A 12340-nucleotide genomic window follows, 5' to 3' on the forward strand; every position below is an offset into this window, starting at 1 on the left:
TTTTTTTTTTTTTTTTTGAATAATGTGGAACTGAAATACTAACGTGGAATGATTGAATTAGTATGATGGTTTTTATTTGTCAATTTTTTTTTATTGATTGAAGAACTAGAATATTGAAGAGATCTGTCCTATCCTATAATTGTTTTATTCATATATGTTCTCTCGTGTGTGAATGGTTTGTAATGCTACCTTCATGGGCGGAGAAATTAAAACATTTCCAGTTCTAACCATATACGAATGAGTTTGAGTAATTTATATATTCACATATCACTGGTTTAGATGTTTTGTTAAATGTTCAAATGTTTTAGTAAGAAGACATTACTCTTATATCAAATTCGATTTCTTTCTTTCGGTTTTGCTTTTACACAGTCTCGTGCTATTTCCAAAGTTCGCTTGATACCCTGAAGAAGCTTCTCAAGGAGCTACATAACGTGTAACACAGCCAGTTATGGCTAACACTTGTTGTTTGTTTTTTCTTGTCTTCAGATGCAGAGTCAAATAAAATTCAATATGCTTATACTAATACTTGTTAACCTAGTAATGATTCAGATTCGTAATAAAACTATCACTGAGAGTTGAAACAAACCCAAAGGTTTTTTTTTTTTTTTTTTTTTTTTTTTAGAGTTGAAACAAACATTTCTATGGATATTTATGGAGTTGAAGCCATAGATATAGATTCCAACTCCTTCACATCCTCGTATCATTCTTGTCAATGTTTTTGTCACTGTGCCATTAACCTTTTTGCCTGCGTTTTCAGTGGTTAGAACTCCTGCTATGGTTTACAAACTTTGTTGAGGGAGCCTTGTCGACTTGTTCGTTTTGAGATCAATAGTGATGGAATCTGATGAGTATTGTCCTCTCATCATGATCATCGTTGTATTTGCTTAATTATCGGACGGAGATAATACAAATTTAAAGTTCGATCGCCCTAATTAGATCTCATTCATGGTGGGCGCTAACCTAGGCTCAAGATGCATGGGCTTTAACCATTTAAAGTCTATGTACATAAGATTTTATTTCGTAGTAGTGACTAGTGACTATGTACATAAAGTCCTCAATGGTTGCTGGAAGTTTTGCATTTCATAGATGTAACATCGACGAAAACTATCATCACAATTCTATTTTTCTTTCTTGCGGTTCTACTCTAAATATCCCCATAACGTTATCCAGGGTTCTCTTGATTCCCGGATGAATTAAATTCTCAAGGATCGTGCCCATTTAGACCCAAGTATGAAGTATGTTCAAAGGAAATGTAAACCAGTTCACCTAAGACTTCTGACAGAAAAATCCTTATAGAAAATATGCCAATCACTTTCTATGGTGTAGATAAAAACTATGCTCTCATTGCAAGGTATATCAAACGCTTAGCCTATTTCAAAACTCCATGAGTCTTGTCTTTTATTTGTCCACGATTAATCAAGAAAAAATATCGGATCAGACATATTTAGAGCCAAAGAGGAAACCACAGGAAAAGGTATTGTAAATCATAACAACAAATGAATAATCAGACTATTGATTAGGCGTTTTGATATATCTTATGTCCATATGTGACAATTTTAGCTATAAGCCAGTCGAATGATAGTACTAAACAAGACGTAAAAAAAACAAAAAATATAAACTAAATAAAACAAAAATATATATAGCTAAGCCAGCATAACGATAGAGAAGGTTAGCTGATAATCCGTACATGTTCTGCTCCTTGTTCTTCACGGATTGAGAAGACTTGGAGAGGTCGCGAGATTTACGCCGACGTCGTCGTGGTTTTGGCCTCTTGGGAACGAAATTTTGGACTAGTTTTAAAAGGCGTGGCTTGAGTTGCATTGCATTGTTAACGCTAAGATCTTCTACATAGTCTACAAAGGCGTAAACTTTGGAATAACGATTGGCCGGAACACCTTGGATTTCAACACTCTGGAGAGTGTTCCTTTCCGGATTGAAGTAGACGACATAAAATGGATTATCTGCATATTTCATTGACAAAACAATATCACCGGTAGCAGTCATCCCAGAAACAGAAAGATCCCCTTTATGTATAGCAACATTACTCTCATCCCACAAAGTGTAGGCATATTTCGACCATTCCTGTTTATCAACATCCCCTAGAACCCACATACTCAACTCAACAAGATAAGGAGCAAAATTCTCCTCAATGTTAATCCCACCTAATTTCCCCTTATAGTTTATCAATCCATCAAAACAGCATTCTAAGCCTATGTACTTGAATTTCTCATACCTAACATCAAAGCAAACTATCACATCATCATAATAACCTTGATCACCTTGATCAACTTGAGCTGAGTAATACAAAACCCCATGGATGCAAATATTTTTCCCACAAGGCAGATGTTTAAAAGGACACTGGATCGTCCTCCACCTCAGTTCCTCAGTTCCCAGTGTTAAGATATAATGAATAACACTTGAATAAGAAACACTAATGACCAATACCTTAAATTCCTTGTAAAGAGGATCAAACCCTAAATAGCTATGCCTTGAAATATCTCCAAGTTTAGGTAAGATAACATACTTTCCTGTGAGAGGGTTACACATCACACGCTTTGCATCTTCATCTTCCCTTGGGATATGAAAATTACGAAAATAGATAAATCCAGAGGCATAGCTACAATCGATATCGCTTAAGCCTTTAGAGAAGTTGGTATGAAAATCAGTGGCGGCTACTACAAGAGAAGACTTCTCATATGGATTCTGAGGCTGAGGCGTTGAGTAAAAGCTCCAATCAAGGCGTTGGCTGACCACAAATAAGACACGTGGACGAGCCGAGGACTTGGTTAGAAACAACTCGGTGAAATCATGACGGTACAGTATGAACGCCCATAGCTTCGACACGCAACGACACCTACCGATTGATTTTGTAGACAATCTCGAGAATATCTCGATAATGAGATCATCTGGAATGGAATCAAAAGTTTTTCTCTTAACCATGGTCGGACGCAGAAACATATTTTGACAATACAAGTCGCACAGACTCACTCTATAGATTGTTTAGGATTATTATAAAAAGTTCGACCTAATTAGATGATGTTTATTTATCTAATTAGGAGGCGGTGGTGGACTTGAACCTATTCAGGATCGGCATTAACCTAAGGCCCAAGATGCATTGACTTTTTACCATCCAATTTTTTATTTACTTTTTACTTTTATTTTTGTGTTGATCGAAAAATATTTTGATGGCAAAACAAGGTTTTGCAAATTCAGCAGTCATATGGTGAAAACTGAAAACAAGTGAAGTTGGTAAAACCCTTGATTTGAACAACTAGGTTCACTCCAAAATTCAGAAAAAAACCAACAAAAACCCTTGATAGGGTCCAACAAATTCAGTTTACCTAGGGTCAAAAGAATATAGAGACGGGACTGAAAACAACTATCCTCTCATATTTGTGTTCATATAGTAAAATTGGTGATGTTTAAACAACATTGTGTTCATATAGTAAAATGTAAATGTGTCCATACAAAGAGGAGCATATAGGCTTCGTTTAGCATCAAGAAGAGTGGTTTAATGTTCTGATCTGGAGTGTGAAAAGTAACAGAACAGAGAGAAAAGTATCTTCATGATGATTAAATCCAAACTCTTCCTCGGCTTTACTGACAAGAGTTTGAAACAAAGGCTGGTTCAAGTAAGAGATTGGCACAGTGCAGCTTTCCTTGTTACATATGTTACTGCCCGCTTGAGCTAATTTTTTCCATGTGAGATTATTTTCTAGTTGATTGCGCTAAAAAAATTCAAAGCAAACAACAATACAATAGAGAGGTCTTAAAAAACTTATAAAAACAAGCTAAGAAAAAATTGTTAGTGGTAATTGAGTTCGGTCATATGCTACATGAATAGGTGTATGTTAAAAGTTGCGTTGTTTCCGTTACTAATCGAACGGTTACGACCGTAGCACTCTATATAATTGTGTGTAATGTTGTAATGCAAAGTTGTCGAGAATAATTGAGAAGTTTTCCACTTTTTCATTCTCTGTTTTTTCTCTACCATGCTCTGTATTTGAAGCAATGGCTTCTGGTATAATACAAGAGCAAAACTTCAACAAAAATAGGGGTAAAACCCACACAAAACCTGTAATGAGAAGTCACACTCACGACTAAAGTAGCTTAGATTATTAAACATGAATTATCAGATTAGCCAACAAAAATAATCAATACATGTCCTCATTCTGCAGGATGTCGGCTGCTTATTCTTCTTCACTGATGGAGTAGCTGTGGTTGTGGACCTTTTCCTATTGATATCTAGGCATTGGTATACTGAGCTTTACCTGAGTTGCTTTGCATCGTTAACGTTAAGATCCTCTACATAGCGAAAACTCTACTACCCTCCTCCAAACCTTGGATTTCAACACTTTGGAGGGTTTTTGTTTCGGGGTTGAAGTAGAAAACATAAAACGGTCTAGATGTACACTTCTCAGAAGAAAAAAAAAAACAATTTCACATGTTGCAGTCACTCCAACGATGAAATCATAGTAGGGTAGACATATTTTGACCATTCAGTTTTGTCTACATCCTCTAGAACTCACATACACAACTCAAGGTTAAACCTTCTACGAGGGTCACAAAACGTCTGATTCTGATAAGCCTCATCAGGTGTACATAAAAAGAAATGATAAGAAAGGAACATGTGCGAGTAAATAGCTCATCTTCTTCAGTGCTTATATACTTGTAAAGGAAGAAAAAAAGGTTTTATGTTGTTTTGTTGTGAAACAGAGTCTTATGTGACTTTGAGGAGACGGTTATGATCTAGCTGTGTCTAGAGGCCGATCTTGGTATCAATTGTAACAGTTTATTCAGTTTAAACAGATTCACACCTAAATTACCCTTATAGTTTCTCAAAATCAATATATTAATGTCATATGTACTTGAAAGGAAATTTACATCATTAAATTTGAATTTCTGAGACCTAACATCAAAGCAAACAATCACATCCTCACACTTTTCATCACCACCATCGGAAGTTTGAACAATTTTGACAGCAAAGTGATACAAAACCCCATTGATGCAATTATATTCCCTTAGCTTGAGAAGAAGGATAATGGGTAAAGGGACAATGGATCTTCCTTCATCCCATTTTTTCAGTTCCTACTGGAACTTCATGACGATCAGAACACCATGGATAGGCAATGAACAATGCCTTGAATTGCTTGTCAATCTCGGATCATACCCTAAAAAAGTATTGTACCTCATCAAGAAAGGTAAGATGGCGTACTCTCGGGTGATAAGGTTACATAAGACAGGCACTGCATCCTCATCCTCTTTCTTTGAAATCCGCATACTAGAAAAATAGATCAAACCAGTGGTAACGCAAGAAAACATCAGTTCCGATAATTAATGAGATCAGTTGGGATGGAATCTGAATCTCCTCTTTCCATGATCACTGTGTTGTATTTGGTTATCTGATGGAGAGAGAGAGTACAAAACATCCCATAGGGCAAACATCAGTTCGGTTGCGGTTTAAAGTCATATAAACCAATCAGTAACCTTTGTTATTCTGTTTTGCTCGGTTCGTTTAGTTCAGACTGAGTAAAACAGATCGATTTGACCTAAACGTACCATTACGTGGCTTCCAAGTTCCAAACTTGTTGTGGTTTCACGAAACTGTGGCGTTCTTTTATTTTCTAGGTACATTTGATGTGGTAGTCAATTTGTATGTATCACTTCTTGGTAAAGAGTGGAATTAGCTTAGAGGATACAGTTGTGAAGAATGACGATGGTGGTCCTGCTATGGACGTCATGCTACGGCCTACGTTGTAGACTTGTAGTTGTTCTCTGTTAAGAAACAGAGTAGATAAGAATAAGTTGGTATTTTTGATTAGTGATGATTTGCATGCGGTCTCTCTCACAATGATGTAAGAGTCTTGGAATATGTTCTCTCAAGATAGTGAATCGTTTGGAATCTTATAACCAAGTTTTGTTATAAATATTCGTGGGCATTACGTTTTCTGTTTGTTTCGTTCATCTTTAGTTCCGAGAGTTCAAGATTACAATAGTTGGAGAAGCAAGAATGTTCTATGATATTGTTGTAGCTCCAAGTTATACTGCTAATTAAGGTCTTAAGTCCTGAAAGAAAAATCAAAAATCTTGAGCTAGGCGATTTTATGAAAACACAATGTCGATAAAACATTCACTTGCTTCAGATTTCCAAGTAAACGTGTAACAAAATTAGGGCATGTAAGTCAAAACCAGAAGAAATGAAAAAAAGTCAAGACAAAATTGTAAGGTAAGCCAAACAGAGTGATATGCCTAGGTGGCTAACGCTTTTTGTAATATTGTATTTTTCACTTGTCATAAGAGAGATTCCCCTGTGTTTTAGTCGTAGACTTTGTATCAGATGCAGAGTTAAATAAAATTCAATATGCTTAAACTTACACGTTCTAACCAAATAATGATTCAGATTAATAAAAGTTCACATAAGAATTAAATTTTTGGAGAGTTGAAACAAACATTTCTATGATTCTATTTGACGGATTGCCGCATTAGCTGAGGACACTATCACCTTTTATGGTTATCAAAAGCTTGTCCTATTTCAAACTCCATGAATATTGTCTTTTGTTTAATTCTTTAGAATCAGCTTTTTGATTTGTCCTTACACAATTAATCAAGAAAATATTTCGGATCAGACAGATTTAGAGCCAAAGGGGAAACCACAGGGAAATATATTGTAAATCATAACAAATGAATAATCGTCAGACTATTGATTAGGCGTTATTGATCTTATGTGTCCATATGTGACAAATTTAACTCAAAGCCAGCAGAATGATAGAGCTAAACAAAACGAAAAAACAAACAATACAAAACAACAAATAAAATAGCTAAGCCAGCAGAGCGTAAGAGCAGGTTAGCTGATAATTCGTACTTGTTAGGCTCCTTGCTCTTCACAGATTGAAAAGACTTGGAGAGGTCAGCAGATGTATGCCTACGTCGTTCTGGTTCTGGCCTTTTGGGAACTATATTTTCGCCTTCTAGTTGTAAAGGGCTTGACTTGAGTTGCATTGCATCATTAACAATAAGACCCTCTACATAGTCTGCACACTTAATATTTTCGCCTACTAGTTGCATCATTAACACTAAGATTCTCTACATAGTCTACAAAGACATAAACTCTTGAATCACAGTTAGCTCCTCCAACACCTTGGATTTCAACACTCTGGAGAGTGTTCCTTTCGGGATTGAAGTAGAAAACATAAAATGGATTAGACGTAGAATTCGTCGACAAAACAATTTCACCAGAAGCAGTCACCCCAACAGCGGATAGATTAAGTGTGTAGACATAGTTGACCTTGACAACTTCATTCTGAGCCGAAAAAGAGTAGACATAGTTGGACCATTCAGGCTTCTCGACATCCTCTAGAACCCTCATACTCAACTTAACGGGAAATCCACCATCATTTGCATAATCCAAATAAATCCCACATAATTTCCCCTTATAGTTTATCATCCCATCGAAACGGCGATTCAGGTCAAGGAGCTTGAATGCCTCAGACCTAACATCAAAGCAAACTATCACATGAGAACTTCTTCCACCATCATAATCAACATGAGCTGAGTAATACAAAACACCATCGATGCAAATCCTTTCCCAAAAAGGCTCATGTGTAAAAGGACATTTGATCTTCCTCCACCTCAATTCCCCAGTTCCTAGTGTCAAGATATAATGATCTGCACCACTAGAAGCTATATATTCAGGATTAGTCATGAACAATACCTTGAATTCCTTGTCAATCGGATCAAACCCTAAATAGCTATACGAAACACCTCTAAGTTCAGGTAAAATCACATACTGTCCTGTGAGAGGGTTACATATCACACGCTTTACATCTTTATCTTCCCTTGGGATGCGCATATTATGGAAATAGATCAAGCCAGAGGCATAGCTACAATTGTATTCGCTTATGCCTTTAGAGAACTTGGAATGAAACTCGGTGGCGGCTACTACGGGAGAAGACGACTTCTCATATGAATTCTGAGGCTGAGGCTGAAGAGTTGAGTAAAAGCTCCACTCACCTTCTTTTTTTACTCCAATTAAGAGACGTGGACGAGTTAACTCGGTGAAATCCTCATGGTGAAATCCTGACCTGATGAGAGCCGAGGACTTCCACCGCTTCGACACGCAGCGGCACCTAGCAATTGTTTTTGTAGACAATCTCGAGAATATCTCGAGAATGAGCTCATCTGGAATGGAATCAAAAGTTTTTCCACTAACCATGATCGACCAGGAGATACGTATAGTTTTGGATTAGTTTTTTTTTTTAATGTTCGACCTAATTAGATGATTTTTATTTATCTAATTAGGAGGCGGTGGTGCACTTGAACTTATTCGGAGATTGGCACTAACCTAATTAAGGCCCAACAGTAGTGCCTCTTGCTGATAGCGCTGGTTACGTGATCTACAAGACTATTTCACCTATAAAATACAACTTTAATAACTTACTGTTTACAGAGAGAGAATACAAACACAACCTGTACATTTTATTCATCTTCTAAAAAACACAGAGCATCAAATTTTGAGATGTAGATGTGCTCTGTTCTGGTAGGCGTATGTATAGATGTTGCAACTTATGTTGTCTAACTTGTCTTTATAACATTAACCCTAAGATTCTCGACATGCATGGTCTACAAAGTAGTAAACTGTATGATCATTAAGTGAGGAGTGAGGACTGTTGCAAAATTTAGGCCGGAAAAAGTAAGAGACTGGCACAAATTAGATATTAAAAACAGCTCTTATTTCCGGTATCAGTCTAGTAATTTTGTAAAAACAATGTCAAAGGAAACAAGAATACTATAAAGTACTTTCAAACAATAACATTAGAAGAAGAAAAAAGAGTCTAAAGAAAACACAATGTAGATAAAACAGTAATTTGCTTTTTGAAAACACAATGTAGATAAATTACGTGTAACAGTAACATAATTAGGGAGTGATATGGGTTAAGTGGCTAACGCTTTTTGTATTGTCGTCAGTTTACCATCAGAGAGATTCCTCTGGTTTGGTCGTAGACTCTGTTTCAGATGCAGAAGTTAAATAAATTTCAACAGGCTTATACTAACACTTTTTAACCTTTCAAATTCATATAAAAATGTAAAAAATTTGAGAGTTAAACAAACATTTCTATCGATAATTATGGAGTTAAATTACAAGCTGACATTGAAGTTGGAGCCATAGATTTAGATTCCAACTTTAACTCCTTCACATTCTCAAATCATTCTTGTCACTGTGCCATTAACCTTTTGGCTGCGTTTTCAGTGGTTAGAGCTCCTGGTATGGTTTACAAACCTCGTTGCGAAGCCTTGTCGACTTGTTCGTTTTGATTCAGGTTTTATATACGTTTTGCCTGTCTTATAGCTTTGACTCTATTTTAAATGATTGTCACTGTGCTGAAGAGCTCACATCTTTGCTGTTATGTCATTATGTGGCAGCCTCTGAGACTAAGACCTGTGGAATATGGATCCAAATTATGCTCCAGATCACTTTGTGAAGTTCTCAGTCATATTCAATTGCTTTCCTTCGGTTCTGCTCTTAATAGTCCCATAACGTGATCTAGGGTTCTTTGAATAAAGTTGTCAGGAATCCTGTACCAATTTAGACCCAAGCATGTCCAAAGCAGGCAAGTCCTAGCTAGTCTCTTAACATCTATTATTGCTTTGTAACAACACTTGGACAGATATTAGATCCTTTTAGACAAAATTTGTCAATACTCTATGCTGTAAAACTATGCTACCATTGCAAGATGTATCTAAACTCCATGAATATTGTCTCTGTTTCATTGTTTAAAAGTTTTCGGATCAGACAAATTTAGAGCCAAAGAGGAGACACAGGGAACGATGAAAATTTTAGGCTTTTTAGCTAAGCCAGTCGAATGACAGAGCTACACTATTTTTTCTTTTTTTGGACAAAAAAAACATAGCTAAGTGTACCAAAACATAAAATAGCTAAGCTAACAGAGCGATAGAGCAGGTTAGCTGATGATGATCCGCACCCGTTCTGCTCCTTGTTCTTCACAGATTGGGGAGACTTGGAAAGATCAGGAGACGTGTCCCTACGTCGTTGTGGTTCTGGCCTCACAGGAACATTATTTTGCTCCTCGTTTTCCACAGATTGAGAAGTCTTGGAGAGGTAGAGAGACGTATCTCGGCGTTGTTGTGGTTTTGGCCTCTCGGGAACAATGTTTCGGCCTGGTTGTAAAGGGGCTGCTAACTTCAGTTGCATTGCATCAGTAACACTAATATCCTCTACATAGTCTTCTACAAAGGCATATCTCCAATCACAGTTATCTCCAACACCTTGCATTTCAACAACTTGGAGAATGTTCCTTTCCGGATTGAAATAGAAAACATAAAAAGGATTAGACGCAGAATTCGTCGACAAAACAATTTCACCTGAAGTAGTCACCCCAACAACGGATAGATTCTCTTTGACCTTAAAACCTTCACTCTGATCATCCGACAAAGAGTAGACATAGCTGGACCATTCCCGCTTCTCTAGAACCTTCATACTCAACTGAACGGGGAATCCACCATCATAACCATACTTCAAATCAATCCCACATAGTTTCCCCTTATAGTTTATCAATTCATCAAAATGTCTTTCTACGCCTATGAACTTGAATGTCTCAGACCTAACATCAAAGCAAACTATCACATAAGACCTTCCAACTTGAGCTAAGTAATACAAAACACCATCGATGCAGATCCTTTCCCAAAAAGGCTCATGTGTAAAAGGACATTTGATCTTCCTCCACCTCAATTCTTCAGCTCCCAGTGTCAAGATATAATGATCTGTACCACTAGAAGCTATAAATTCACGAGTAGTCATGAACAATACCTTGAATTCCTTGTCAACCGGATCAAACCCTAAATAGCTATACGAATAGCTATGCGAAACACCACCTCTAAGTTCAGGTAAGATCACATACTGACCTGTGAGAGGGTTACATATCACACGCTTTAGATCTTCATCTTCCTTTGGGATACACATCTTATGGAAATAGATCAATCCAGAGGCATAGCTACAATTGTACCCGCTTGTTCCTTTAGAGAACTTGATATGAAAATCAGCGGCGGATACTACAAGAGAAGACTTCTCAGATGGATTCTGAGGCTGAGGAGTTGAGTAAAAGCTCCACTCACCTTCTTGTGGTTTTTGTACCCCAATTAAGAGTCGTCGACGAGGTTTCGACCTGGTTAGATACAAGTCGGTGAAATCGTCACGGTGGAATCCAGATCTCATTAGAGCCGAGGACTTCCATCGCTTCGACACGGAACGACACTTAGCTATTGATTTTGCTGGCAATTTCGACAGTATCTTGATGAGGAGATCATCTGGAATGGAATCAAAAGGTTTTCCACTATCCATGATCGGAGTTGGACGGAGAAAGATATTTCAGAGAGAAAACAAATCGCACAGCCACAGACAGACTCAAGATCTCGACCTAATCAATAAAAAGTTTAGGGCGGTGGGCCTAATCAGGGTGGGCACTAACGTAAGACCCAATAAGCATGGGCTTTTAATTAACCATCCAATTTTTTATTTACCTTTTTTAATGTCTTGTTNTTTTTTTTTTTTTTTTTTTTTTCTTCTTGTTTTTGTGTTGATCGAAACATATTTGATATTTCAATGGCAAGACATGGTTTTTGGAAAGATAGGATTCAGCTTTGGACAAAAAAAAAAAGAAAAAAAGGGAAAGATAAGATTCAGCAATGATTTGGTATAAACAAGTGAACTTGGTGGGTTTTTTTGTTGTCCTTCGAAAACTGGAAAAATTATGGTAAATCAGTGGTTAAATTTTATTTTTTATTGAATCTGAGCTGATTCCTACTACACATCGTAACACGATTTTGTGGAGTCGAATTCTAATAGGATGTTTTGACCACTTGCATCAAAATCTATTTCGATGTATGTTTAGTTTAAATAAAGTATACATCTTTCATTATCCTTGGTATTGAAATAGGTAAGGGTGTGATAGGTAAATCATTAATTTAATTCGACAATAATACCACCTGATAAAAATTATTAATACAGTAAAGTTATTTGGTAGAAAAAATAACTTTTGTTTGTTAATTTTATTTGTTTTGTTTAATGCTTATATCTAATTGTATTAAGTTTAACTCACAATAAGATGCAGAACAATTTATTTTTTACATAATATTAATAGAATCAACTTAATTGGATATGTCAATTTCTCTAATATTGATATTGTTAACAAATTACTGAAGTGATTTTTTATGTGTAACACAGAATTAATGATATTTTAATTTTATATTAATATCTACCCAAATCTGTCCAACCATATAACCACGTCCGTGATATTTTAGCTCTTGATACACGCCGCAAGAAAAA

General features: G+C 36.4%; 4 protein-coding genes across 4 annotated transcripts in view; 1 reads left to right on the forward strand and 3 right to left on the reverse strand.

Annotated features, from left to right (window-relative positions):
• The window catches only part of LOC104778983, a 1617-nt gene extending 1038 nt beyond the window's left edge, over positions 1-579 (forward strand). The window contains exon 3 of the mRNA XM_019240218.1: positions 487-579. Coding sequence (XP_019095763.1) covers positions 487-579 — 93 coding nt within the window. The remainder of the gene's footprint in view (positions 1-486) is intronic.
• LOC104778984 (putative F-box protein At1g30930) lies at positions 1556-2978 on the reverse strand. The gene has a single exon (XM_019241790.1). The coding sequence runs from the start codon at positions 2956-2958 to the stop codon at positions 1585-1587; it is 1374 nt and encodes a 457-aa protein (XP_019097335.1). The 5' UTR covers positions 2959-2978; the 3' UTR covers positions 1556-1584.
• Positions 6744-8212, reverse strand: LOC104778985 (putative F-box protein At1g30930). The gene is made up of 3 exons (XM_019240221.1): positions 7120-8212; positions 6863-7052; positions 6744-6771 (listed from the first exon to the last, which is right to left on the reverse strand). Exons 1-3 carry the CDS (start codon positions 8210-8212, stop codon positions 6744-6746), a joined length of 1311 nt encoding a protein of 436 aa, XP_019095766.1.
• LOC104777135 (putative F-box protein At1g30930) lies at positions 9739-11418 on the reverse strand. Its single transcript, XM_010501345.2, has one exon. It carries the CDS (start codon positions 11354-11356, stop codon positions 9875-9877), a length of 1482 nt encoding a protein of 493 aa, XP_010499647.1. The 5' UTR covers positions 11357-11418; the 3' UTR covers positions 9739-9874.

Source organism: Camelina sativa, chromosome 3 (genome assembly GCF_000633955.1).
Source record: "Camelina sativa cultivar DH55 chromosome 3, Cs, whole genome shotgun sequence".
Taxonomy (NCBI): domain Eukaryota; kingdom Viridiplantae; phylum Streptophyta; class Magnoliopsida; order Brassicales; family Brassicaceae; genus Camelina; species Camelina sativa.

Coding starts and splice junctions, on each gene's coding strand:
- LOC104778984 (XM_019241790.1), bottom strand. CDS start 2,958: ATGTTTCTGCGTCCGACCATGGTTAAGAGAAAAACTTTTGATTCCATT.
- LOC104778985 (XM_019240221.1), bottom strand. CDS start 8,212: ATGGTTAGTGGAAAAACTTTTGATTCCATTCCAGATGAGCTCATTCTC. Junction 7,053..7,119: donor AGGTGTTGGAGGAGCTAACT/GTGATTCAAGAG, acceptor TGCAACTAGTAG/GCGAAAATATTAAGTGTGCA. Junction 6,772..6,862: donor AAGAGCAAGGAGCCTAACAA/GTACGAATTATC, acceptor CGTTTTGTTTAG/CTCTATCATTCTGCTGGCTT.
- LOC104777135 (XM_010501345.2), bottom strand. CDS start 11,356: ATGGATAGTGGAAAACCTTTTGATTCCATTCCAGATGATCTCCTCATC.